The 25,948-nt window shown below is 35.3% G+C and overlaps 1 protein-coding gene across 1 annotated transcript in view; it reads left to right on the top strand.

Annotated features, from left to right (window-relative positions):
* The first annotated feature begins 1,769 nt into the window (after positions 1 to 1,769).
* Positions 1,770 to 25,948, top strand: part of PTPRQ (protein tyrosine phosphatase receptor type Q) — a 124,509-nt gene continuing 100,330 nt past the window's right edge. The window contains exons 1-17 of the mRNA XM_042017676.1: positions 1,770 to 2,020; positions 2,630 to 2,765; positions 3,830 to 4,084; positions 5,097 to 5,314; positions 8,622 to 8,808; positions 8,947 to 9,231; positions 11,787 to 12,071; positions 12,678 to 12,947; positions 14,068 to 14,328; positions 15,826 to 15,956; positions 16,135 to 16,264; positions 17,722 to 17,872; positions 18,369 to 18,475; positions 18,955 to 19,052; positions 21,838 to 22,000; positions 23,651 to 23,911; positions 25,655 to 25,815. Coding sequence (XP_041873610.1) covers positions 1,832 to 2,020; positions 2,630 to 2,765; positions 3,830 to 4,084; positions 5,097 to 5,314; positions 8,622 to 8,808; positions 8,947 to 9,231; positions 11,787 to 12,071; positions 12,678 to 12,947; positions 14,068 to 14,328; positions 15,826 to 15,956; positions 16,135 to 16,264; positions 17,722 to 17,872; positions 18,369 to 18,475; positions 18,955 to 19,052; positions 21,838 to 22,000; positions 23,651 to 23,911; positions 25,655 to 25,815 — 3,288 coding nt within the window. The 5' untranslated portion in view covers positions 1,770 to 1,831. The remainder of the gene's footprint in view (positions 2,021 to 2,629; positions 2,766 to 3,829; positions 4,085 to 5,096; positions 5,315 to 8,621; positions 8,809 to 8,946; positions 9,232 to 11,786; positions 12,072 to 12,677; positions 12,948 to 14,067; positions 14,329 to 15,825; positions 15,957 to 16,134; positions 16,265 to 17,721; positions 17,873 to 18,368; positions 18,476 to 18,954; positions 19,053 to 21,837; positions 22,001 to 23,650; positions 23,912 to 25,654; positions 25,816 to 25,948) is intronic.

The raw sequence follows: 25,948 nt of genomic DNA, 5'->3' as shown, positions 1-25,948 counted from the left end.
GACCTCTGCTGTATTTCCCCTCGAGTGCCTCGTTTCCAGACTAAGAACCCTACTTGAGTCTTATTGACTTCTGCTATCGACTGCTTCTCAACATAAGTGTTTATTGTTTAGGTCTCCTGCCTCCTGTGTAGCTAGCCTGAAGACAGATTTGAGCCTTAGGTCTCTTTGGTCAATGTAATAATTTTGGCTTTACTTTTTAAATTGCTGCATTCTTTAGATAAGGGCCTAAAAAGTGATGGCAAGGTGCTGGCACAAAAAGGGAACATTCTAAATCCCTCTCATTAGGTAAAAGTATGGAAAAATTTCTGTGTACACTTGAAAATGCAGTTCTTGTTTTTTAGGTCTAAGTAGGCTGTATTTATGTATAGTAAAATGGCACACAATTGCTGGTGCTGGAAAATTATTAAAAATGGTTAATTGAATTATTGTCAAGTATATATTTTTTATCTTTAAAATTAGATTTTCCTACCCTTTGGATTGTCTGGGCTAGACAGATTGTATTTTCAGGGAATGCAAGCTGGCTATACATCCAATATACTGAATTAAAAATCTGCAAATTTTCCTGGAAAAATATTCCTTAAACACTTCTGTGTATGCCATCAGTATTATAAGTTCATTGTGTCAGTTCATCCCAGAGGTGGTATATACCCCTTGTAAAGGATTTATAGAGTTTAAAGACTTTATAAACTTTACAAACTTTATACTTCACAATGTATAATCTAAACTCTGAACAATGAGATATTGATAGATTTATAGTTATGTTAGCTATTCATTAGTTAAATGAAGTTATGTTAAGCCAAACTGAATTCCAGAGTAAGTTGTACTTAAAAAAATTATACAGCTGAGTGTTTTTGCTTTTTATGATGTTGGTTTGGTTTGGTTTGGGCATTTTTTGTGCATGGTTGATTGCTTTACAGGACAACACAAAGTAATACAATAATAAAACTCCTAACTTTTATTTTAGTGTCCTAGGGGGTTGTATTTGATTTTTAATTTGGTTTAGTTTTCTGAACTAGATTTTAAGTTCATTGCTAAAGATGGCATTTACTTGTCATCTCAATTCATTAAGAAAGCAAAAATGGAACACAGAAGACTGAACTGCAGTCTTTTATAAATGTTTTGTGATAGGGATGGGCATCACATGCACCAATTTCTTTGAATGTTAGATGTTTATCTTAAATTAGATTGAAGCAGCCCATAAGTTTCTGGTTCAAAATGAAACTCAGAGAAGGAACATGCTTCTCTGAAATGTTAAGCCAAGGTCCTTTGAAGGCAGGTAAAATTATCAAAAAGGTAGTGTCAAAAATGCAGGATACTTGTGTCTAGAATGAGTTCACTTCTGCAAGAAGCTGAAGTGCTGGATGAAATTTGCATTGCCAGGGTAAATTAGATTGCTAGGGAGGTGTTTATAAGTTATTTCTTTACCTCTTGAAAGTGGTTGTTTATTATTCTGAAATATTTGAAAATTTTGAAAGTGATGCCACTAAAGGTTTTAACATGTAACATCAGAATAGGACTGAGACCTCCAGCTCCTGACCGCCTGTAACTGTGGTTGCCGTGTGAACATTGCAAGTGAAATCTCTGACATTGTTTCTAATATAAAAGAATGACAGGTTTCTGTCATATTTGGGTCAGCTGACATGATTATTCCACCAGAGAATAAGAAAGAGAGAGAGAAAGAAAACTAGAACCTGTACTTGCAGAACTTGTAAAAAGTTAGGAGGCACACAATAGAGCTGGGGGTACTGGTCCATGTAAAAACTATTGCTAGCTGACAAGCTCTAGGTAAAGTTAGTTAAAATTGACAGAGATTAATTATTTAGTTAGAGGCATGTTTTCTGCATTTCCTACTAAGCTGCATTCATGTGTGTCTGTGTCACAGGGCGCACAGTGTCTGGACTGCGGCCAAGAGAAAAAACCTGCTAGAATAGCTTTGATGGAGTGGACTGAACTGCCCAAAGGAGAGGATCCAGACTATTATATTGTGATGTACCAGCAAGCAGATGCTTTCAGTCAAAAAGTATATTTTATCAATCTAAGCAATAAGTTGTTCCATGTTATTTAATCAGTTGAAACCAGTAACAAATAGCAGCGTGTGCTTGTTTGGTTTGCTGATTTTGTCTTAAAAAAAAAGTAAAATAGCAAATAAAGAGAAAATTTGGAAAAAATTTACTGGATTTTTAAATTCATGTCATTTATGTGTACTCATACAGAGTCCTACTGAAGCTAATGGGACTTAAAAGACCCTTGAGTATCCTGTTGAATAAGGATGGATAGTCATATGCTCAAAATTAAGGTTCTTCAAGGTGCTGTGGTTTGAAGGAGTCTAACTTCTCCAGGAGAGGCACAGACACTACCCCTAGATCTCTGTGGGAGGGCAGTGTTCTTATTTTGAGCACAGGATGTTCTGGAATGTAAAGAAAATAAAGGGATTTTAATATGAAGGTGTTTGTTGTTAATGTGATTTCTAAAAGACTTTGTTTTAAATGCATCAGGTATTTTGCAGTGTAACTGTAGCCTCAAGTTTGATATGCAGCAATATAAGGTCTCCTTCTAAAAGCTTCATGGATCACTTATAAACTGTATTTTTATTACTTTCACTATATTCAGAAATTCTTCTAACTTGCAGAATGTAAGAAACATTTCTAAAGTTGAATGGAAGCCTGTCAGTACTACAGTTCTGCTCGAGGAAAGTAAGAAGTATGATATTACAATAGAATCCCTGAAAAATGGCCGAATCTTAAGTGTAAAATCATTTAAGACACGTAAGTTGAGTAACACAGAAATATTTTGGTATCTTTATAGTCAGTCTAATACTGAAGATTAAAAAGTACAGGTTCAAATCCTGAGCTCACTCACATATTTAGGAACTTTGCATTGATGTATGTTTTCAACCATGAAGTGTTGAAGGAATAATTTTATATAATGTGTTTGGTTGATGTAACAATTCTAAAATACGGGACTGATGTAAAAGTTTGTGAGATTTTTTAATATTACAGGTTTTTTTATACTACAAGTAATTCTAGGAGAAGAAATTTATAAAAGAGGACCATGGAGAAAGTTACTTAAAGTCTGGCAATTTCATAATAACATGAGGTCATGATTGTTTGTCTTATACAAATTTAAAAATTTAAAATTTTTGCTTTAGCTTTGTAACAGTCACCCATTAAAAAGGGTTAATGAGTATCCTGAAGATCTTAACATTGTAACTAACTGGGACAGTTTTTTGGTATAAGAATTTATGACTTTGTCCACTGAACTTACAAAAACATCATTTAGAGCTGTGAATCTGTTCAGGACCACAAGTCCCACCGGTTAAAGGGGCTTCCCAATCTTAACTTTGTCAATTAAAATAGTTTATAGCATTACCTTTGTACATATTGCAAGCTCATACTAGCTTTGGGATCCAGACTAGGACCTGAATTCAGACAACAAAACTGGGAAAAATAAGTAGTAAGTTGAAAGGATTGCAGGAGCCATTGACTGCTGAAAGAACATTCAGCAAGCTACAGGAAATGGTTATGCTACTAATTTATTACTGCACTTAACATATATTACTTCACTGATATTCTATCAAAATATGTACTTTTACAGCTAAAAAAGTTCTTAAACTGTGCACTTTTATCTCTGCTTGCTTCAGGCATAAGCAAACATACTGTGAAAATAAAGAAAAACATTACTTTCTTAAATGATGCTACATTTCCTTCTCTATTTGGTCTATCCCTCATCCCTTCTCAAAAGAAAAAAGTAATAATACTGATGAAATAAAGCTTTGAGTTAAATATTCTTTTGTGGTAAAAACAGCGTTTATTTTTCCTTTCTCTACTAGGTGGAATTTCAGAAAATGACATCAAAACATTTGTGACAGCTACTACAGTGTCTTTTAATTGGAGAATGATGATCAAAGAATTTTCAGTTTCTCTTTTCCTGAATGGTACTTCTCAGACTATAAAAAGACCCAGTGGATTCTTTGTATGGAAAAATTTGACACCTGCCACCATTTATACCTTTAAGTTTCTATTTGAACAATTAAACCCTACATTTGTAAATGTGTCTCAATCACTGGATATTCAAGTTGAAACAGGTATATGTTAGTTTCTTGTAGTCACAGTAAATGCAAGTTAGTACTGCATATTTTCCAGAAGAGTTATGCAAGTTAGTACTGCATATTTTCCAGAAGAGTTATGAGTAAGTTGTAAAATCCTGAATTCCATTTTACATATTTTAGTAGATATGGATGTTTTTTCTAGAAAGAGGAAATAAATTGAATGTTAATGACATAGGAAGGTTATTTCTAATTAATACTTCTTAGTATTTTAGAAGCAAGAGTTCAAATTTGCATGTGCAAATATTTTAAGCTAACAATGTTTTTGCAGTCTAAAATAGAGTCAAGCCAATGTTGAAGTTAAGCCTTGTAATTATTGGAGTGTATGGGTTGAATTTGCTATGTAGTTTCAATGAAAAGGCAAAGAAAATCCTGAGTTTGGGAAGGATTTGGAACACTTTCTGCAGCATTCAAAATGATGTGTTTTTTATTGCTGAGTGGCCAGCTTAGCTGTACTGTTTTGTTAGAAGTGCTGTGAAGGAGACAGAGTTCTGAGGATATTACGGCTTGGTTGTGTATCCTTATTCCTTTAAATGTGCTACTCTCATAATGAAACTTAAAATCTTTAAAATTAGATACACAAAAGAAAGAACTATATACACTCAAATTCAAGGAAGTAATTATTTTCCTAAACTCAAGCAGATGTTAAAATCAAATGATTTGTTGAATTCATTTTTATAATTAAAAAAATTGAACCATCAGAAACTAAACTTAAAAATTAATTTATTTTCTACAGTATGACAAAGATTAGTGGATTTTTTTTTTTTTCTTCACTTGGTTGCAGTTGTAGCTTTTAATTCAGTCAATCAGATTTTTTAAAACACGACTTTGAAGAAGTGTTGGTTTACAATTACTGAATGCTTTGGGGGTTAAAATCATGACTTAATTAAATGCTATTGTCCTCAAAATATCTGTGTAATTATAAGGTATCAGTAACACTACCATGACTAATACAACATATCTTTAAAATCCTGTCCTTGCTCACTTATAGGCACCTGTTCCCAAGGGTGGGTGACATTCCAGAGCAGCTGCTACCGAATAGGTAAGGAGAGCAAGCCATGGAAGGTGGCACAACGAATCTGTGAAACCTCTTCGCAAGGGGCACATCTTCTTGACATAGGGAGTGAAGAAGAACGTGGATTTGTGTTGTCATATCTCCAGAAAATTAATCGAATAATCATGTTATGGACAGGTCTTAATGACCTAAAGGTCAGTATATTCTATCTTCTTTGTTATTACAGATATGGAAGCAGGAGAACTTTGAAATCGAGAAACCAATCCTTTGGAACATATTACTAAACAAAACAAAACAAAATTACTAAACAGTACATTGGTTAGTTGTTCATGTAGTTACTAGTAATTAGATGAAGAACTATCGTTTCTTCCTATTTAGAAATACTGAAAATACTTAGAAGGCCATAGCTGGGGAAAAAAACCCCACAGTGTATCCTTAACCTGTAATTTTGTGTGTGTTTCCCGGGGATATTACTTTGCCTGTAGGTGGTGCTGCATTACCAGATTTTAAATCTCAGTCTACACACGGTTGTTACTGTGGATATCTAAGTCTGGGTTTGGCTTTCTCGGTTTCGCTGCAGGTCTGAAATATTGAGTGTTGACCTTAGTGATGTTTGTCCAGTACAGGTGGAGCAAAGTGTTTATTGTAAAATATTTCCTGTTCCTCTTATTCAGAATATGAAAGTTCTTAATGCCACATCTGCTGTTACAAAATGATTCAGTGTTGTATGGTGTGTGATTTGGGAAGAACTACAGACATAAATTAAACTGTTGGGAAAGCTCTTGGAAAGATGGAGGCACTGTGCCAGAAATGTGGGATACAGGCTTCTGTGATCTGGTTTAGTGAAAACTTACTTTGTGCTAAGTATAGAAGGTTGGGAGAATGCCAGTATTTTTTTGGTTTAAAAAAAATCTGCACTCTGAAATTTAGTTTTAATATTGGTACAATTATTTAAACATTATGTTAAAATTATTTTAAAATTATTTTACTGTGAAAGTAGCAAAACCAAAGCAAACTTTATGTGTAAAAGCAGGAGTGGTAAATGTCACACCCCATGTCATAGAGACAGAAAATTTCCTTTTTGTAGACTCTGTTAAATAATGGGGCTACTCAAACAAGTCAGAGTGAGATAACATGCAAGCTGAGGAAACACAAATCTGTCTAGGTTAGAGAAACACTGTAGCCATCCTGGCTAGTAAAGCACCAGGAATATATGCACTTTACATGTAACATTATTTTGTAATTATGACTCTAAAGTCGCTTGTCAAATTGCCGTAAGTTTTACACCGTAGTGATATTCCTTGTAACCAGCTTGGAATTTTAGAAATAAGGTAGTATTTGTAAGAGGCTGTCAGAAATAGCTGTCCCGTGGAAGCATTATATTTTTGCATGTTGGAAAGAGTACTCGAAAGTTGTTTTTTTTTAAACTCTGATTACACAGAAAAGCATCGATTGCCAGTTTGGAATTTGACTGTTAGTCAACTGTTTAATCATTACATGCATTTTTATGTTTGTGGGAGTCAGTCAGTGAAACGAACTAGATGAGAACCTATGTTGTTTTAAGAATAGCAAGGGATAACAATAAAATGCTTGTTTTCCTAAATATTTGTACTTAATTAGTGTGTTCAAGCGCTGTCTGAACATGTTTCGCTCCTAAATGTCATTGTTGTCATCTGCTCTCATGAGAACTAAAGATTGTACTTGCACCAAATTGCACTTACTTGAGGAGTTTAAATATCATGGGACATGCAGTAGGAGTTGCAGGATTTCTTTAAAATCTGAGATATGAATTGCAGATTCATTTATTTTTGCTTTCTCATTTGTATTTGAAGCATTAGAAAGTTAAAGTTCTCTTTTCAGTAAGAAAGTTCAAAATTTATATTTTTCTTCAAGAACCCCAGGACTTGAAACACTTGCTGAAAAAAGTTGAGGCTATAACCTACTCAGAAGATTCCAGCAGCCTTAGGAAAACTGCCAAGCACTGTGACACTGATAAAAATTAACAGCCCTGTGAACAGGATTAGTTCTGTTGCATTTGTATTCTCACAGTTTCTCCTTCTTTAACCCTACTTTGGTCTATATCTGAATAAAAACCCTTCCTGGTGAGGATGAGCATTCTGTGAAATGCAACAGAGACCCTGGAGATGTAGGTCACTGCATGAATGAATGGAGTGCTTTGGTGACAACCTCATGTCTGTCTGTTGGTGCAGTTCTTCAGTTAGGAAGTGGAAAATGTTGCCAAAGACAACTGAGCTTTCTCCTACAAGCCTTGCTGCAGAGGTTTGTGTCATGGTAGTATCTCATGGTTTCCTGTGCTTGTTGTTAACTCTAGTGTCTAGGAAGACCAGTTAATAAAAAAAGACATGCACTGATCTGTATAGCATTTTTGAAGTGGCAGACTATATGCACAAGTCCTCCTGAAAGACAAGTCGACGTATTTCATACCGTTGAAAATGTTCTTTGCTCTCTTGGGAAATGAAAGATATCACAATATTTTATTTCATTTTTTCAACACACCAAATTAACTGAAAAAATAGGCTTATTCTTAACAAATGTGACTTCTTATCATTTTCTCAGAGAAATGAAAAAAATTAGTTTTTTCCTCCCTTTCCACTCTTCTGAACATCTTTAATAAAAGGATAAACAACAGAAGTCTTAAAATGATGGTGGTACCTCAACATTTCTCCACTGGAGTACTTAAAGCATTCACTTACATTGTAGGAGCACAGACTTGCTATGCCTGAGTGCACTTACGCTCTTTTGCCTCCGGAGAGTGCCCCAAAGCCATGCCTAAATGTGTTGGGTTTTCTATTAATGCCCTGTAGATGTAAGAATATTTTAGTGTAGTGCAGACTGAAGCCTGTGTCCCACTGGAGGCATCTGCCTTACGATGCTGGACGCAGACTGGGCAAGCATCTTTCCCCCAAACTGTCGTGTTGCCCCACTCTAATGTTTGTAGAGCTCTGCTGGAAAACCAGAAATTACCTTAGAGGTTAGAAACCTGGAGTGAGGTGTGAGTGTCCTGACTGCTGAGAAACCAGCAAACAGGAGAAGGGGGAAAGATAGCATTTCTTCATCTGATTGTGAATCTGGCCACAGTTATTTTCAGCTAAATATTTCTGTTTTCAGACAAAAATTATGAGTATTTTTGCCTGACTGATGTTTTAAATGAATACCATTTTTAGAAAATTATCCATAAAGATTATTAAATTATTTGATTAATAGTGAATTTTAAAGGCTTGTTTGTAATGATGAAACATACTCATGTGGTTTTTATTATATTATGCTATGTTATATTATTTTCTTGTAATCTTTGTAATAGAAAGGATAAAATTTTAGATTGAAACCTTTGTTAAAAACAGTCCTATATAATTAATTTGTGTAAATGAAGTACATAAATTTTGGATGTTTTGGAGATATACTTGTGATGAGGGAAGACTTAATAATTTATAAATATAACCTGAAAATATATGCTTTGTAATTTCATTTTTTTCAATCCAGGAAGAAGGTCAGCTCTTGTGGACAGATGGATCTCCTTATCTTCTAAAAGCTGGTATCTCATCTCTGTCAATGATACCAGAAAATCAAACTGACTGCTATGCCCTTCAGAGAGATCCCACTGGCCCAGACTATTTCTTCACTGGATTTTTCTGCTATGTACAGCTGCCATATATCTGTGAATATGAATGTAACTATATTTTTTCAATCTTTTTGCATTTATTTTTAAAAGCCTTGCCTTGATTAAGTTTGCATTTAAAGGTACAAATATAAAAAGAAAAGGTTTTAATGATTTTCAAATTTTTTCATTTTTGATGTTCTTTTTCAGTACCTCTGGTACCAGAAGACTTCACGTTTGATGTGCGTGATGTCAAGACAACTGAAGCTGTACTTGTGTGGAGCAATATGGACATGTGGCTTAAGTCAGGCTTTGCACTGATACTTAAGTACTATTTTGATCAGTGGAAACCATACATTCTGAACTTGCCTGTGAATACAACGCAAACAAAAATTGGGCAGTTGTCTCCAGGCCTTCGCTATAGTTTCTTATTAGCAGCAAGGAACCCAGAAGGAGCACAGACTGCCTTAAGTCCAATTCTGAAGGTAGAAACAAGTAAGTTACAAAAACAAATAGCAATAATAACCAGATAATAAAATATTTTTTACATTCTCTATCACGGTGTCCCGCAGTGGTAGGGAGGAGAAGAGAGATCCAACAGGCAGGAATTGTGCAGCAGGATTCATTTATTTAATTATTTTACAACTCTTTTATAGACTTTTTTCTTCACAGTTTAATTGGTCAAAGGATCAGCCACCCCTTGGGGGTGATTGGCTAAAATCCTAAAACATCCATTGTCAAAATATTTTTCTACTGTACCATAAACAAAGCTCTGCAAGGTCGCAGGTGTTCATAGTTTACAGAACTCTGCTAATATCTTCTGTGAGAGAGAAAAATATCTCATGGGACTGGAAAGAAGCAAGAAAAATTCTTGCTAGCAACAATATTGTATCCACAATTTTCCTTTTAATGACACCGTTTCTTGTGCTGATATTTTGTCTGAAAGTATAAATAAATCTGAACATGAATTCTGAACTCAGGATTTACTAGTTTGTGAAGTAGATTCCAAAGACTTCATTTTGCTTTGTACTAAAATGCTTTGTTGGGATTGATGAGGAAAAGCTCTGAAGTTTTCAGTGCCTGCAAACAGAAAACCATACAAATTCTGTTTCTGTGAAGCATATTTTAAAATCTCACTATTACAATGATTTTACTCACAGAGTTTCTACTGATGTTTAAAGGTAAAGCTGGATGTTGAAGTAGCAAAGTATTTTTTGGCCATGATGGTGAAACAGAGTGGCATATTTTCCAATCTGAAGTAAAAGATTTTGTTGGACAAAGCAGAGGTGTCCCTGAATATCTGAAGCTAAGATGGTCTTTATGGTTTAAAATACATTGAGTTTTGACTTGCTACATGATGCACTGTGGCATATGTAATATTCATTCACAATTAACTTGTAAAGTCTATCTGAATGAAGCCAAATGAAGCCTGCCAGTTGGTAGAGGTGATAAATGCCTTTGCACCTAATAAAGCAGAGATGTCTTCAAGGAAAAAGTACTTTATAGACACAACTTTAGGTGCAAATTTTCTTCATATTCCTGTTTATGTGGTACTGGGAAGATGTTCTCATTTTCAGACATTAAAGAGAAGATAGTGCCCTAATGTTTTTACCAGTTCTGTCAAGGCAGTCCAAACATACAGAGAGGTCTATTTTCTTAGAACAAAATAGAAGTTAATCTTTGGGGAAAGAAGCTGTTCTTTTTCTCCAGCAAGTACGTTTTGTGCAGTTAATTTCCTCCTCCAGGGTACTTTAGTGCACTTGAAAGTCCTTCCATCTCCTGTGCCTACCAGCCTCTCTCCTCCATAATTTGATGGGGTTTTTTCTATATATAAGACCTTGTAATGCAAGTTGCCTGTATAATGAAGGAAATACATTCCTGTTTTCTTCTTTGAGAAGCAAATTTGAGAGGTAGGCCTGTGGGAACCTCATGGAGCTCAACCAGGCCAAGTACAAGGTTCTGCACCTCTGCTGGGGCAATCCCAAGGACAAGCACAGGCTGGGTGGAGAACGGATCAAGGCTAGTATTGGGCAGAAAGACTGGGGGACGTTTGTGGATGAAAAGCTTAATGTGACCCAGCAGTATGCACTCACAGCCCAGAAAGCCAACTGCATCCTGGGCTGCAGTGAGGGAGGTGATTCTGACCTTCTGCTCTGCTCCAGTGAACCCCACCTGGAGTGCTGTGTACAGCTCTGGGGTCTCCATCACAAGAAAGATGCTGAATTTTTGGAATGAGTCCAGAGATGGCCACTAACTAGACCAGAGAACTGGAAAATCTCTCCTATGAAGACAGACTAAGAGACTTGGGGCTGCTCAGTCTGGAGAAGAAAAGCCTCCAGGGAGACCTTACAGCACCTTCTAGTACCTAAAGAGAGCCTACAAGAGAGCTGGAGAGGGACTTTTCATGAAGGCATGTATTGACAGGACAAAGAGGGACAACATCAAGCTGCAGGAGGGTAGTTTTAGATTAGATAATAGGAAGAACCAGTGTTGATGTGCTGGAACTGGTTTCCCAGAGAGGCTGTGGACTCCACATCCCTGGAAGTGTTCAAGACCAGGATGGATGGGGCTTTGAGTAAGCTGGTCTGGTGGTAGGTGTCCCTGCCCATGGCAGGAGGGTTAGAACTTGATTGTCTTTAAGGTCCCTTCCAACTCAAACCATTCTATGATTCTGTGATTCTATGAACTGGAGTCATGCATGCCATTTGCCTTGGATGGTGTTTCTGAACTGACTGAAGTACAAGAGAGGACCTAAACGGGGAAACTGGGTTCTACATAAGGAGCGAGTTGATTCAGAAAAACCTCAATTAGCGAGTAGGAGTATTCTCTGTGTATCAATATTCACTGTCACTGGTACACTGTCAAGGTTGCTTTGTTAGATTTGCTCTAATAGTATTTAGTCTGTATGTAAGTGTGTATTGTTAGGTTTTCAGGCTCTATTTAAAACACACAAACAAACAAACAAAAAGACACAACAAAACACCCCACAGTTATTGATGAAAGGCCTGAGAAACTATTATCCTATTTCTATTCCTAATCTTATTCAACAGGGCCGTTGCACTCCCAGAAGTTAGAGGTTACGTATGTTTCATCTGCAGAAATACATTTGAAATGGAAGCCTCCCCAGCATTCATCCAGTGCTTCTTTTCAGTACTACCTGGTCAACATATTGGACACCGAAACCAACATCTGGGAACAGTTACCAGTTGAAAAAAGCAAGACTTCCATAGTCATACAGAACATAAAACCTTATCATCAGTATCAGTTATATTTACAGAATGTAGCAGAGAAAGGAACTCTAAGCTGCCACGAGAAGCCTATATTAATCACAACAGGTGATGTATCCATTTTCTAGTTTTATTTTACTAGACAGAGTTTAAATTGAAAATACAAGGCATAAAGGTATCTTTAAAGCCTTGTCACATTGTGGTTGTTGGGATATTCTTCAGAACCTTCCAAAATTGTGAAAGTACCAATCCCTTTATTTATTTATTCATTTGCCTACTTAGACCATATTAGTATGAACTAAAGAAATTACATTCTGCTTGATAAATTCTGATTCATAGTTAGTATCTTTAATTTTAGCAAAGTTAAAACATTACAATGATGTCTCAAATCTTTTAGGGTAGACTAATTTATTTTTCTAATAATAGATACTGAGACTCAGACTGTGTCATCTTTTTACTCTGTATATATCCAGTGGAATGGAATATGCCTGCAAAATGAGTCCCTATTTGTTAAGAGAAAACAGAAAGTAGAATCTGCCTGTAACAGGCAGTTGTCTGCAAACTATTTCAAGAAATAATTAAATGAATCAGTAGCTTTAAAATCATGACATCTTAGAAGAAAAAACAAACCAAGAGACATCATTGGGAAGTGATTGTAAATTGATAGTAAGTTTGATATATGGTTTTATACTGACATCTTTTTCTTTGATCAAGCCGTCAGTCCACCTACAGCTGTTTATATTCACCCAGAGGATGTAGAAGAAGAGAGTGTAATCCTTCACTGGAAGCTGCCACAAGAGTGTCAGGAATCCTACATTGAAGTGAAACCTAAAGCAGACATAGGTGAAATTAAAAAGTTTTTATTAAGCAACACAGAAGAATTAAAGGTTGATGACCTAGTTCCTGGAATGGCTTATGAAATAGCAGTGGCAAGTGTGAAAAATGGAACTGTGAGTGAACTGAAGACCATTCCATGCACTTTAAGTAAGATACTGCTTATAATGGAAAATACAGACTGTAATACATATGTCAGTCTTGCTATTGTTGCTATCACCTAATAGATTTTGTAGACCAAACCAGCTTGCTAAATAGGCAAGGATCAACTTAAATATGAAATATAGAGTTCCTAATCCTAATCGTTAACAGCAAAATTAACAATTCTTGTAAAGAGAGTGCAGCCTTTGAAAACATACTGGTACTAGTGACAACTGTGATGGGGACCACAGCTGGAAATCTTGTTCCCACTGGCAGAAGAAACTGGGTGAATCACTGATTTGCATTGAAATAGGAAAATATTGGAATGGTTGCAAAAGATTATTTTTTTTTGGAGATACATTAGTTCTTCTGTGAACGGTGAGAAAGAAATTGCCTTACCATTAGTGAGAGGCTGCTAGGAAAGAATTGAAGTAATAATAGCTGAAAATAAAAGCTTTGCATCGTTTGTTAAGGCGTATTTCCCATCGATTGGAAAGGGTTTATTGAAGGGTCTTAGTTTACCAAAATGTTGAAACGCTTTTGGTACAGTATAAATTTTTTGCATATGTGAAAGAAGTGGGCAGGATTCACTTATACATGTAGTATGTAAAGGCTGCAGCTGTCAGGTTACAGATTTATGAAATGTTGCATTGTCATTTTTTTTCTAAATGATTACAGTATTTTGGAGGGTAACAGTCTTAAGTCTTTTCCAGAATTTTTTATATAGGATTAGATTTAATACCTCATTCACAACACAGATGACAAAATTCTAGATGGGATATTTCACAGCTGTCAGAGCCAACTGTAAGGGAAGAAAACTAAACATGTCAATGTTGTATCCATCAAATGCATCTCATTCTCCCTGGTCGTCTCCCTGTCCACATCTACATTTCTGTAGAGTTTTCCAGTTATCCTGCTTACCTTCTTGGTACAGTTGTGGCTGAGAAGGAAATTCGAATAATAAATACTTAAAAGATATTGTTTCTGAGCTAAGATATGTTTTACTATCGTAGCTATGAATTTGCACTCAGCAAGAGTATTTCTCAGGGCAGTTGCTTCAGGTCCATTATGAGGTTTTCGTTTAATTTATTTTCAACTGGTTTAACATGTGGCAATTTTTTTCTTCTAGAGCCCAAGCCTGTTCAAATTGTAGTTCCTTATGTGCTCCATAGCAATGCTGTGGTACTATTTGTTCGCATGCCCGATATTGGAGTATTTGATGGCGTCTATGTTACAAGTAAAGAAGGACCTAATGCAACATTCTCTTTAAAAAGTGATGGTAAAATAACAATTGAAAACCTTACTGCAGGAAGAGAATATGATTTTTGTGTCTCCACAAAAAGTGGAAACATTTTGAGCTCCTTTTACCATATAAATGGTGTAAAAACATGTGAGTATTTTAAGTTCTTATAAAATTGCACCATATAAAATCTTAGTTTTTGAACCTTTTTAATTTTATTGGTATTTCAGTGCAATAGAAAAGACATGCTATTCAAAAATCGTCTTAATATATCTGTGTAAGCAATTTGCAGTTGTACTAACACTAGCTGTTTTTTAAGCAAGACTGTATGAATCCCTTAGAAGTTCTAAACGTGCTAAATTGTGTTTTTTATATTGTGTATAAAATGTCTAGCCAGCATTTCAGTAATTTAGCCTGTATTAAATTATTGTCCTTATGAGAGAAAAGACACATTTTGACCACTTATTTTAAACAAGTAGATGAGTATTAAAGGAGTTACTTCTGTGCCTTGAAATTACTAAGTTTATTCATCCTGGTGCAGATTTAAGTGACAAATAAAAGTGTTGAGATTCTCCAAGGTAATAAATTCATTTAAAAAGACATTAAAAGAGCTGTAATGGAAAGGACTGCTTCTAGCAAGGCCTTTAAAAATGGAATTTTAATAGAAACTTTCAAAATGTTTAAAAATACCTGCTGAAATTTTGTGTTTTGACTTTCTTATTTTTTAATTGTATTTATACTTCCTCAAGTTTTTCTTTTCCCATTTTATCATTTTCCTTTAAAATTTTTTTTTGCCCTGTTTCTTTCAGAGTAGAAATGTTATAAAAGGAAAAATTAGGATAGAATCTAAGGAAGTAAGGAAGAAAGAAGAGAAGAGGGAAAGACAGAAAAAAATCTAAATAAAATAAAGAAAGCCTTGAAAGATGACTTTTCTTAAAATAGTTTTAATAAACACTTGGTGTTCAGTCAATCTTATGCCAGCATTTCCTAAATTTAGTGGTGAACTGCCTTAGAAAACCTAGTCTTGTTCTCGGGCCTCAAAAATTTGGAAGAAATAAAAATCCTGACCCCTTACATGTATACAATTTTTCCTCAGAAAATGTGTAAATTTTGGTATATTCCAGACAGAAATGGCTGTGATGGGGATGAAAGAGATGTAGAGAAGAGTGGAAACTTTCCTGTAATGTGATCTGAATTGTACCTGACAAGACTATACTAATTAGGGATGAAGTGTATTTGTCTAGCCTGATCCACCCAATTTTGCTGAGCATTTGGACAAAATTTAGGTGCATCCTGACCACTATGGTGGTGCTTTTGGAGGGATTAACTTCATCCTGGAGAACCTTCCCACCTAGGAGTGCCAGCTCTGTCCTCAGAGAGAAATGCATATTCAACCTCATGTAATTTTAAGATAAAAAAGCAAGAAAATTTTCTTAAATAGTGGCATTATATATCTTTTTTCTTTCTCTATTTTTTTCTTTTTCTATCTTGGAATCGCTGTGTGTCTGCATGCCTGAGATCAGATTTTACCCTCTATTTGTCTGTTACCGATTATCTTCACTTTCACGTCTTTCCAGGAGATATGAAAAGTGTTAGATTGAACAGCTCCTGGGATTGAACAGCCATGTGTTTTATGTTCTTCTGTAGGTCTGGCAGCTCCCCTGAATGTACAAGAGGGTAACGTCACTGACACTTCAATACAGGTCTCTTGGGACCGTGCTGATGGAGATTTTGAGCAATACGAGGTTACATGTACAAACTGTGAAAGTGCTTTCAAGGTATGCTGTGTACAGCACCACCTGTGGATAAACACTGCAGCTACTTCTCAGTATTCTGTTAAGTAATCAGAGGCTGAATTAAAAGCTTTATTTCCCATTAAAATAGTTGGGTGTGCAGTTTACATACCATAAGTGAATTTTGTAAGCAGTTCTGTGAAAGCTGTACTTGATTTTCTAGGTCCAGAAGGTCAAGCAACAAACAGCAACGTTTTCCAATCTTAGTCCTGGTAAGCTGTACAGTTTTGCAATTCGAACAGAGAAGGAAGGTTTCAGAGACAGTATTTTTGTGACAAAAGAAATAGAGACCGGTAAGACCACAATGTTGTCAAATTCAGCATTTGTTTTACTCCATCTGTATCTCTTGCTTTCTTCTTGAATTTTATTTTTGTCTCAAATAGAGAAGAATAATTCAGCCATTTTTGTAATTTTCTCCTTATTCTCTTTCCTTGTTATTTTTCTTATTCTTTGACTGCAAGGGACCATTAAGAATCTCAATAGTGCTCCTGTGTACAATGAACTACCAATGTTAACTTCATGTTGATTCAAGCAGCTGTACAGTCCAGTACCTGATACTTGCACAGTGTCTTGCCACCAACATTAGAGAAAACAATTTTTTTTTTCTTAGGCTTCTGTTTAATGCTTTAATTTTTCTCTTCAGCTGTGACTTTGAACACACTTAAATGTCCAGAACTAAATTTGTTTTATCATGTTTTCTCATTGGCCTCCCCTCACATCACAAGCAAATTTGGGCTTTTCTGTGTTTAGTTTTACTTTGGGTTAGTACATTTGATTCTCAGCAGTATAGTTCTCCTCAATTCCAGTACTTCTAACTGGTTGAACCTGGAGACACAGCGTCTCAGGCTATTAGATCTCACGTGTTATAGTTTCCTCTAACAGCTCACTAATGTGAAAAAATCAAGCATAGTAGATACAATTGAAAAGGTTCAGTATATGTGATCAAAGATATGTAATGTTTTGCATTCAAGGAACCACTGAGTTAAAACTTATACAGGAACAACATAAAAGCATTTGTGAGAGGATGAATCATGTAGATGCAATTATGGAGCAAGTAAATCATAATACTCTGACATTTCCTTTTCAAGAACTAACACTTGAAACTAGAAAACAGAAAATAGAAAACAAGCAAAAGCAAATGGTTGTTTATTAAATTTGTAGATAAATTGCAGAACTTCTGGCCACAAGGTATGTTGCCTGATGATTGCAATCATAGGTTCAAGTGAAGACCAAAGACATTCATAACATAAAAATCTGCTGAGATTTATGAAATAGAAATCTCCTTTGCCTCATGAAATCCTTGGGCTGCAAACTGCAGTCTGGGGAAACTGAAAGGAATTATCACTCTATGCAATTCTTGCTTTTTCTGGAGACAAGCTTTTGGCCACTGTTGACTAAAAGATACTGTGCTAGTGGGGACTTGGGTCTCTGCAGAGCATGTTACCTCTTATACTGACATTTCTTTTTTTAAGGAATTTTCTAGTTTTGGAGAACTCCACGTCAGTGATAACAGAACTGTGCTAAGCAGCATTACTGAACAATAAACAGTTTGGCTCTGGTTTTCCTGGATAACAAAAGTCCCTGTACAGGTTACTGCAGTAGTAGTAGTCTGCATGTCCTTGAGATAAGGAAGGACATGACATAATTTTTGTGGAGTTTTCATTGCATTCTGGTGATGAGAGGCCTGTCATAAAGAAATGTGTTTAAAATGCATTTTTGAATCAATGCATTTTGTTTTATTGTCACACAGTGCCAAGTGCAGTCAAATACCTGAACTGTAGCAGAGACTCTGAGTCAATAACTGTTACCTGGCCACCAGCCAAAAGTATGTTTGATGGATACGTTCTCTCAATAAACAGTAAGGTCTTCAATGAGAAGAAAATGTTACCTTCTGGTGTGAGGTAGGATGATTACATTTTAAAAATGACTGACATAAACTCAAAGCAGCTGTTTCCCTGTGTATTTAAAATAAGTAGCCTGTGCTGTTATTTGTATGTTATAGGTTTTTTATGGTTTAGTTGATATACATTACTATGCCCATGTATTTTAAGAACTGCAATTTTAAAACAAATTGTAATTCTCATATGATATTTTTATCCAAAGAGGAGCAAACAAAATACTGCATTGGGGTGAGCACCAGTAAAACCTGTGTGCCACTCTGGATATTTAATTCAATACTTAAAGACTTTCTAGTACTGGAACTTGCTGTGAACCATAGTGTAATGCACCCTATTTAAGATTTTATAGTACTAAAATATTTTTTGACTCACAACATATAAACATGTATGCATACATCATGTGTAAATAATATCCATAAAACTATAAAGAATTAACATATGAACACACATGCATTTTTAGAATCCTAAAGGACACAATCTCTTCTTTTAATCTTTGTAGAATGCACAAATTTGAGCATCTTCTGCCAGGCACTGATTTCTTAATCAATATTGTGACAACCAATGGATTAAAAAGAAGTCGCCCTACTGTCCTCAAGACTAGCACCCGTAGGTTCAGTTTATTAATGACTTTTCATGGTTTCAGATAATTAAGGTTTTTACATTTTAAGGTGTTTTCTAAGGAAAGCTATTCCTTATTAAATCCATCCATCTTAACGATGTCTGAATTAATGCATATAAGTTTTTCTTTTCAATCTAAACATCTTTGAAAATTACTATATATAAAAGCTTTTAAAACACAAACAAGTTTCCTCTGGATTGAGTGATATTTTGCCACTAACTGAATCAGCAGTAATGTTAGGATGATAAAACTTTTCCATAAAAATTGACAAATGTTCACTTTATTTCTGATTCTGTTTCTAATATATAGAGGTGATTTTCATTTATTTGAAATTCTTTTTAAGTACAAAATAAAATCTCTTTCTAGATGGAACTAAAAAATAATAAATTAAACCTGTGTATTCCGTAGATATCAACTTCCTTAAAATTTATATAGATTATTTTAAATCTAAATTTTACATCCTCAGATCCTGATCCACCATCAGATTTACAAGTATTTGGACAAGAAGAGAATGCAGTCTATTTTTCTTGGAAACTACCAAGAGGAGGATTTGATATGTTTCAGGTGAGATGAGAATGGGAAGAAACCATTGCAAATTTTTTTTGGGTAATTTCTCAATTAAATTATCATTCTGTATGTACTGCAAACCCAGCAATAAATATTTATTTTTATAACCTATGTTAATACTGGAAGGAAATACTGCTATTGGAAAAGGTCAGATAAATATGTACTTCATATTACATAATAATTTAAAAAATATTTTTAAAATATGCTTTTAATAGCTTTCAAAAACTGATTTTTCAACTAGTGTGAAAAAAGATCACAGGTCAAGGGTGGAATGTAACTGCAATGTAATCTTTTTTTCTCAGCTTTTCAAATTTGTAATGCAAATTAATTTAACTGAAGTGAAAAATAAAAAATACATTCCATATAGAAGAATCTAAATGTTTTGTTTAGAAAGTTACAGAATAATTGGGGAGGTTTTTTTTTAAATATAGCAATTTATTAGACAAAACTGCAAACCTTTGCTGCCTCCCGTATCCTTCTGGCCTTGGGCAGTAAGTAGTTTAGGGACTTCCTCAGTGATAGGTTTAAATTGGATACACATAAAGAAAAACAGGGGCTACTCCTGAATTTTTTTTGTTATTTATACTTCACAATTTTTTTATGTCCTTTTTAAAAAATTACACTTCTTCTTTTTAAACCTGTTAGTCTTTAGGTTCTTGATGCATTAGAAACAGCTAGTACTTCCCTGCTCACCATACCCATACCTTTCATGATTTTATAAACTTCAATTTCTTCAATTTCTCATCAGTCATTCTTTCAGTTCTCTGTCAAAAACAATCCACAATGGCACCTAAATACTTTGCCCACAGATCGTGTTTCACTATGAAATGCAACCAGTCTCTCTTTTGTATCCTGGCTTTTGCAGTCTGTCTTGCATTATCCTTAGCATTTTGTAGCCACTTGTCAACATGTGGTCAATAAAACTCAGTATACTGCTGTTTTAGCACATCACTTGAATCAATACGGTTCCTAGGTATAATCTTTTTTAGTTAACTTACTTGACTGGGATATTCTTTGGTATGTAGCACTACCATGAGACAAAGTACTTTGCTTTAATGGTATGCACAGTTTTTACCCCATATTACAGTGTCCAATCCTTTTCCTTCTGCTCTGCCATGGCTTCAGTTATATCCTTACCTAAACCTGAAATCTGAGTATCCTTAGGATAGTTCCTTGACGTTTCTTCTCTCTTCATTAGAGTAAAGCTGCACTGATCTCAATGGAGCCAGTTAACCTCTCACACTATTTTCTGGTGCAGCCTGGAGCATATTTAAAAATTTTTAAATTAAATTTAATTATCTTGTTCATGTTTGAACCAGTTCAGATACACTTTTGAATGTGGTAATGCTATTGTTGTTACCCTGCAGAAAATAATTGTCATCTGTAATATTGATCTTTGCATCACAGTATTATTGTTCAGCATCTCATAGAGCAAGTAGCCACATTAGACAGTGCTTTGTCTGTACAAATGAGCTTATCTTTAAATCTTTAATGAGAAAGGCTTTTGTAGACTGGTTGCTTAGTAAGGTGCACCCACATAAAAGAGATCATTTTACTAATCATTTAAAATGAATCATCCCTGCTCACCAACTTTCTATGCTTTTCAAATTTGCAGTTTTCAGAGCAAAGAGTGCACAAAAGGTCCTTTCCTAACTTCTTTATATGAGATGTAAATCTTTAATCTATAGCTTTGCTTCTAGCATCTTGCAATGCTGTAATTCTAATAAGGTGATGACAGCTTCCAAGATTTTGTTTGTATAAACAGGCACTGTGCTGGTAAAATAGACAGAGGGGAAGTGGATCTTTCCTCCCCTGATGAATAGCAGCTAACCCCAGTGCTTTCAGGTCACTGCCATGTGTACAACATCCCCTTTTGCTGGAGGAAATTACTTGTGACAGGACAGGACTCACTATTCAGGCAGCTGCAACCCTTCCTGGTCTCAGTATTAACTGCCACTCCTGAGAAACCCGTGTGTGTGTGGGAGAGATGCTCGTCCAGTGCTCTCCTCTGCAGCGCAGGCACGGTCTGCATCTTGCCTCTCACTAGTGCAGATAGGAACCAGTCTGCAGGGACACTTTTCTATGTCCACAGAAAGAACTGTCACAGGAATTGTTTTTGTCACCTTAGAGTTGTCTGGAAGGTCAGAAGGAATCCTCACAGTCTCTAGGAGTTAAGTCCCCAGATTTCAGTGTTTTGATATCTCCAGCTCTTTTATTGTCTGCAGTGGCTCTTAAGAGATGAATTTTGAAGGTATAGCAGTGAGCAGAGTTGAGTGACTGATTCCTTGGGAGTATTTTCAGAATCTCACCTCTGAACAGTGCACGTGTGTATTTTTTGGTTGAGCGCTTTTAGGTGTTGTTTGGGATTTTTTTCTTTGTTTTGCTTTGTTTTGGTTTTTTTGTTTTGTTTTGAGTTTTTTTGCCAGAAAGATACAGAGTTACTTAACTGTACAGTTCATCAGTATAGCTGTGAGACTGAAGAGTCAGAGTGTGCCTTATTATCCTTCCTCCAAGAGCAAAAACCTGTAAGCTTGAACTTCACTTTGCTTCCTCCATCTACTTTTAAATGTTAAAGTCATTGCTTTCACTACTTCGCTATTAAGGAATCTTAGAGTAAGTGTTCTACATTGGTGGAACATAACATAAAGCTCCTTGATCCTTTTTGTGTTTAAAATGGGGAAAATATTCTAAATATTTTTATATTAACAGGTAGTTGCAATCTCTGAGCATTACTTTTATCAACTTTAATAGTCTAATACAAGAAATTCTTTTTCTTCAATAGCTTTCACATTGTCTGATGAATAATGAAAAGATGCTTACCAGAACTATTTATGACAGCAGAGCTGTAGTGAAAAATCTGACCCCTGGGACAGAATACATTTTTCAGTTAAGGACAATTAAAGGCTTGGATTCCTCTGTGGCTGTGGTGAAAAAAGTCATCACGAGTAAGGAAATACCTTATAAATTGCCTTTTGAAAACCAGTAAATATTCAGAGACGTTTACATCATTGTTTGTAAGTAACTGACAAAGGTCACAGGGTTCAAAATGAGACTTTAACTGTGGGAGAAAAGTTGTGCTTCTTCTTGCGATAGTTGTTTGAATAGGAGACTTGTACATAACTCGCTGGATTGAGGTTGAGGAGTCTAGACATGGCTCTTTGAAAAAAGCTTCCAGCTATAACAAAGTAAGATCTTCCCAGAATAGCTTCCTGTACTTTCATAATTACCTTGCATTTTGTTTATAATTGTTCCTGCATCTCCTAAGTTCTTGCAAGCCCATGGTCTCAGATTGGAGTATTTCTCCTGTACAAGGCCCCAGAATGCTTAAGACAGTAAGAGGAATTGTGCTTCAGAGAACTTAACAAGGTCCAGAAACCAGAATCTTGCACTCATTTTCTGTCTCTGAGCAAACATGTATTTTCCAATGCTCCTGTGATACAACATAAAAAAGAAGGAAATTTATTTGTGGCATAGATCTGAAGAAGAAGATTTATATTGAATTCTGGACTGCCAAAGCAGATAAAGAACAGCAAGTTGTAATCAGAAAATAAACAATCTCCCGGGTTTATACACATGCATATCATAGACCTCCTCTTTTCTTTGACAGATATTCTGTTCTGTGGCTTGTTTGGACTATAACTCCCTAACTCAGTTTGGATTGTAACTCCTTAACTCAGTTGATAGTCAAGGAGGCTATGCACTTAGTTATTCAAAGATAAGTGAATCTCTGAAAAAAACCAGAACAAGTCCTGCAGATTCTTGTGAATGAAATGTGCAGCAGAATATTCATTATCATGTTCCTGAGGATTCTTTTTATCCTCAGGTAAATATTTTCAAGAGAATTGTGGATGGGTCCAGAGTATGCCTAGATTATGGAAAGTTTACTCTATAATTTCAATGGTAAACCTTTAGGATTTTTTTCAGGCTGAATAATAGGCATATGTTAATTAGTATTTTTCATAAAGCTTCAAGCAAGATAAATCAATTATCTGGGAGATTCACTTTTTAGGAGGAATTGTAACACTTTTCTTACCTAAGAATCTGTGCTACACAGATTAATGGAGGTGCTATTAGTAAATGTTCTGTGACTTCAGGAATCTTAATATAATAAAAAAGATTATCTAGAAAGGAATAAAAGGATAATCACTGAGACTATGCTATTTACTGTGTCCTTAAGTGAGCAAACAAACAGTTTCCTAAAATTATATGTCATATAATGTATTTTAGAAAACTTTAAACTGACTAAAATCTCTAATTCTGCTTACAAAGTGTTCCATTCTCATTCTGTTACACCAGTGAGCAATGTTACCATTCTTAGAGAAGCTCTGATAAAATTGGAATTTTCTTCCATAAATTGCATAGTGCACACAGGAGGTACATCTCCAGGTTGTATTTACCCTGTGCAACATAATGACACTGTTTATTATATATCCGTACAAACAGTTCTAAAATTTGTATCCATGTTTCATGATTATTTGAAGTCTCAAAACATTCATTTAAGTAAAAACCACTTTTAAAAAAAGCTGTTATTTTCTTATGTTTTAAGTATTAAGGATTAATTTTTTCTTTATTAATCAGAATAATTTTTACCATAGGACCTGCTGGGATATGTGGTCTGACACTAAAAATGGTAAATACTTCTTCTGCAACTCTAATGTGGAATCCAACCAAGACTAACTTCACTTCTTATAAAGCATCTTTATCAAACAACACCTTTATAAAAAAGTTAAGAATTCCAGGAACACTGACTGACTTCAGTGTTACAGACCTGACTGCTGGCGGCATTTATAATTTCACACTGAAAAGACTAAAAGGAAATATTGAAGGAGCTTCTGCTTCCCTTGAATTTGTAACAGGTCTGTATGGTTTCTTGTTTCCTCTCCTTGCCAGTGAGTGGTAGCTGTCCCTAGCAGTGCATGTTTAGCTTTGTACATCTCACTTTGTAGAATAAGACTGAAATTTCAAGAGATTGTACATGTAATAGTTTGCTGTTGTTGTGGGCATATATTACTTATAGCCTATTCAACCTATTCAACCTGCATGTAGTGATTCACTATCAGAAGCATAATGTCTTTAGCTGTGCTGGATTTCTTTTGACCATTTTTAGTATTTCAGATCTTATCCTGCTAAGAGTTACACACAAGCTGAAATTTACCTTACCTCATTTCAATAGGTTTTTTGCAGTGAGTGAAGTTAAACAACAGTTTAGAAGTTAAGAAGTGTTTGTAGAATTAAGGCTTTAGATTGTAAACTTCACTCAGAAATTAATTGCGGGTCTGTACGAAAAGACCTCTGCAAATATAAAATCCAGCTTTAATGGAAGTTGAGATCCATGCAAATAATAGGAGCGATGAGAGCAGTAGGACTCAAAATCTATGAGTATACTAAAAGGAAGAACCTCTGCTCTAGGTTAAACTTGCACACCTCCATATATATTATTAATATTTTTTTTTTCTGTTAATGTAAAAATAAAACCATGAGTTAAAAATCCTACATATGAGAAAAATATGGATGGAATGTAAAATCTAAAGTTAATATATGGATATATTAATATTTCAGGTTATTTGATGGCAGAACCAGAGTAAACTGTTTGAAACAATTCTTCAGCTTTGAATAGCCTAAATATAGTGTAAATAGTTCATGAAAGATATATAATCTTAGCAGATTTACAGCAAATAAGAAAGAAATAGAAGTCTTTCAGAGCTGAACCTATATGTTACTCAGACTGCACAGTACGATACTAATGTATAAACAGTAGTGGAAGATTTAGTCTGAAGAACTGTGTTAGAAAGGCAGAAAGAGGTCTGAGTGCAAGGGTGAATCTGAAATGAGACAAAGAGCATCACTGACAGGGCTTGCTCTGAGACATGAGCAAGGGGAAAGCTGATAGTTGCACATGCGTTCTAAAGTGGAAAGGAGACAGATGCACGTGGCTAGAGACTGCACAGGTGAACAAATACGCAGTCTTATATGTAGACAACATTTTAATGACCTACTGAAGAATTTAAAATCTTGTTAATTATTAGGCTTACAGTGAATAACACACATTTAAAGGTGCATTTAAAAGCAGAATAAAATGAGATGTTGTGACATGAGCAGGTGGAAATTTGGCTTTAATAAAAGGAGTAGACCACTCAAATTTTGGGTACTTAACTGACTAGAGTTCATGGCATTACTGGGATTCCAAATATATGAAATGTATAAAAGAGTTACCAAACCTGTGGCTACCAGCAGAACAAGCACCAGCTATATCTTGAATTTCAACTGTAGCAGTAGTTATGTCAGCAGTAGTGCTAACTTTAAGGTTGAGGACAGCAGAAACCCCAGGACTGTGCAGAGATTTTATTGCTAACTGAACACTGTATAGAGACACTTGAGCTTGCTCTCTGTGAGTGGGGATCTCAGCAGAGTTGGGAGACTCTCACCCAAGACCCAGAGGTAGCATAGCAACTGTAGGATCACATGCTGCCATGTCCAGACTAAACTTTCATATAGAAAGTAAACTCTTCTTGGATGCTTTTATATTCAGTTGTAACTACTAATATATTTTATAGGGAGTTATTTAAGTTAATGTCTTCTATTCTACAATTCTCTTTCAGAACCTGCAAAGCCAGAAGGACTTAAATTCTTCAATGTTTCATCATATTATTTTTCACTGTATTGGAGACTACCTTATGGACTTGTAGACAGATTTCATGTGGATCTTATTCCTGACCATGCTTCTGTTGTTATCCTAGATCTTGGAGTTAGGGAGTATCAAGTATGTGCTTTTATTCTAGGACTTGCAGGGCCGGCTTTTCCTTATGCACTGTGCTGATGAGAAATTCAAGCTTTCCTCCTTAGATGTTTTAATGCATTTATGAATACAAAAGTATTAATGAAAATTTGGTGGG

This window comes from Corvus kubaryi, unplaced genomic scaffold (genome assembly GCF_017639235.1).
Source record: "Corvus kubaryi isolate FWS band 111438036 unplaced genomic scaffold, C.kubaryi_AGA036_p1.0 137, whole genome shotgun sequence".
NCBI lineage: Eukaryota > Metazoa > Chordata > Aves > Passeriformes > Corvidae > Corvus > Corvus kubaryi.
The sequence above is the reverse complement of the archived record's forward strand: the minus strand, read 5'-3'. Positions and strand labels throughout refer to the sequence as shown.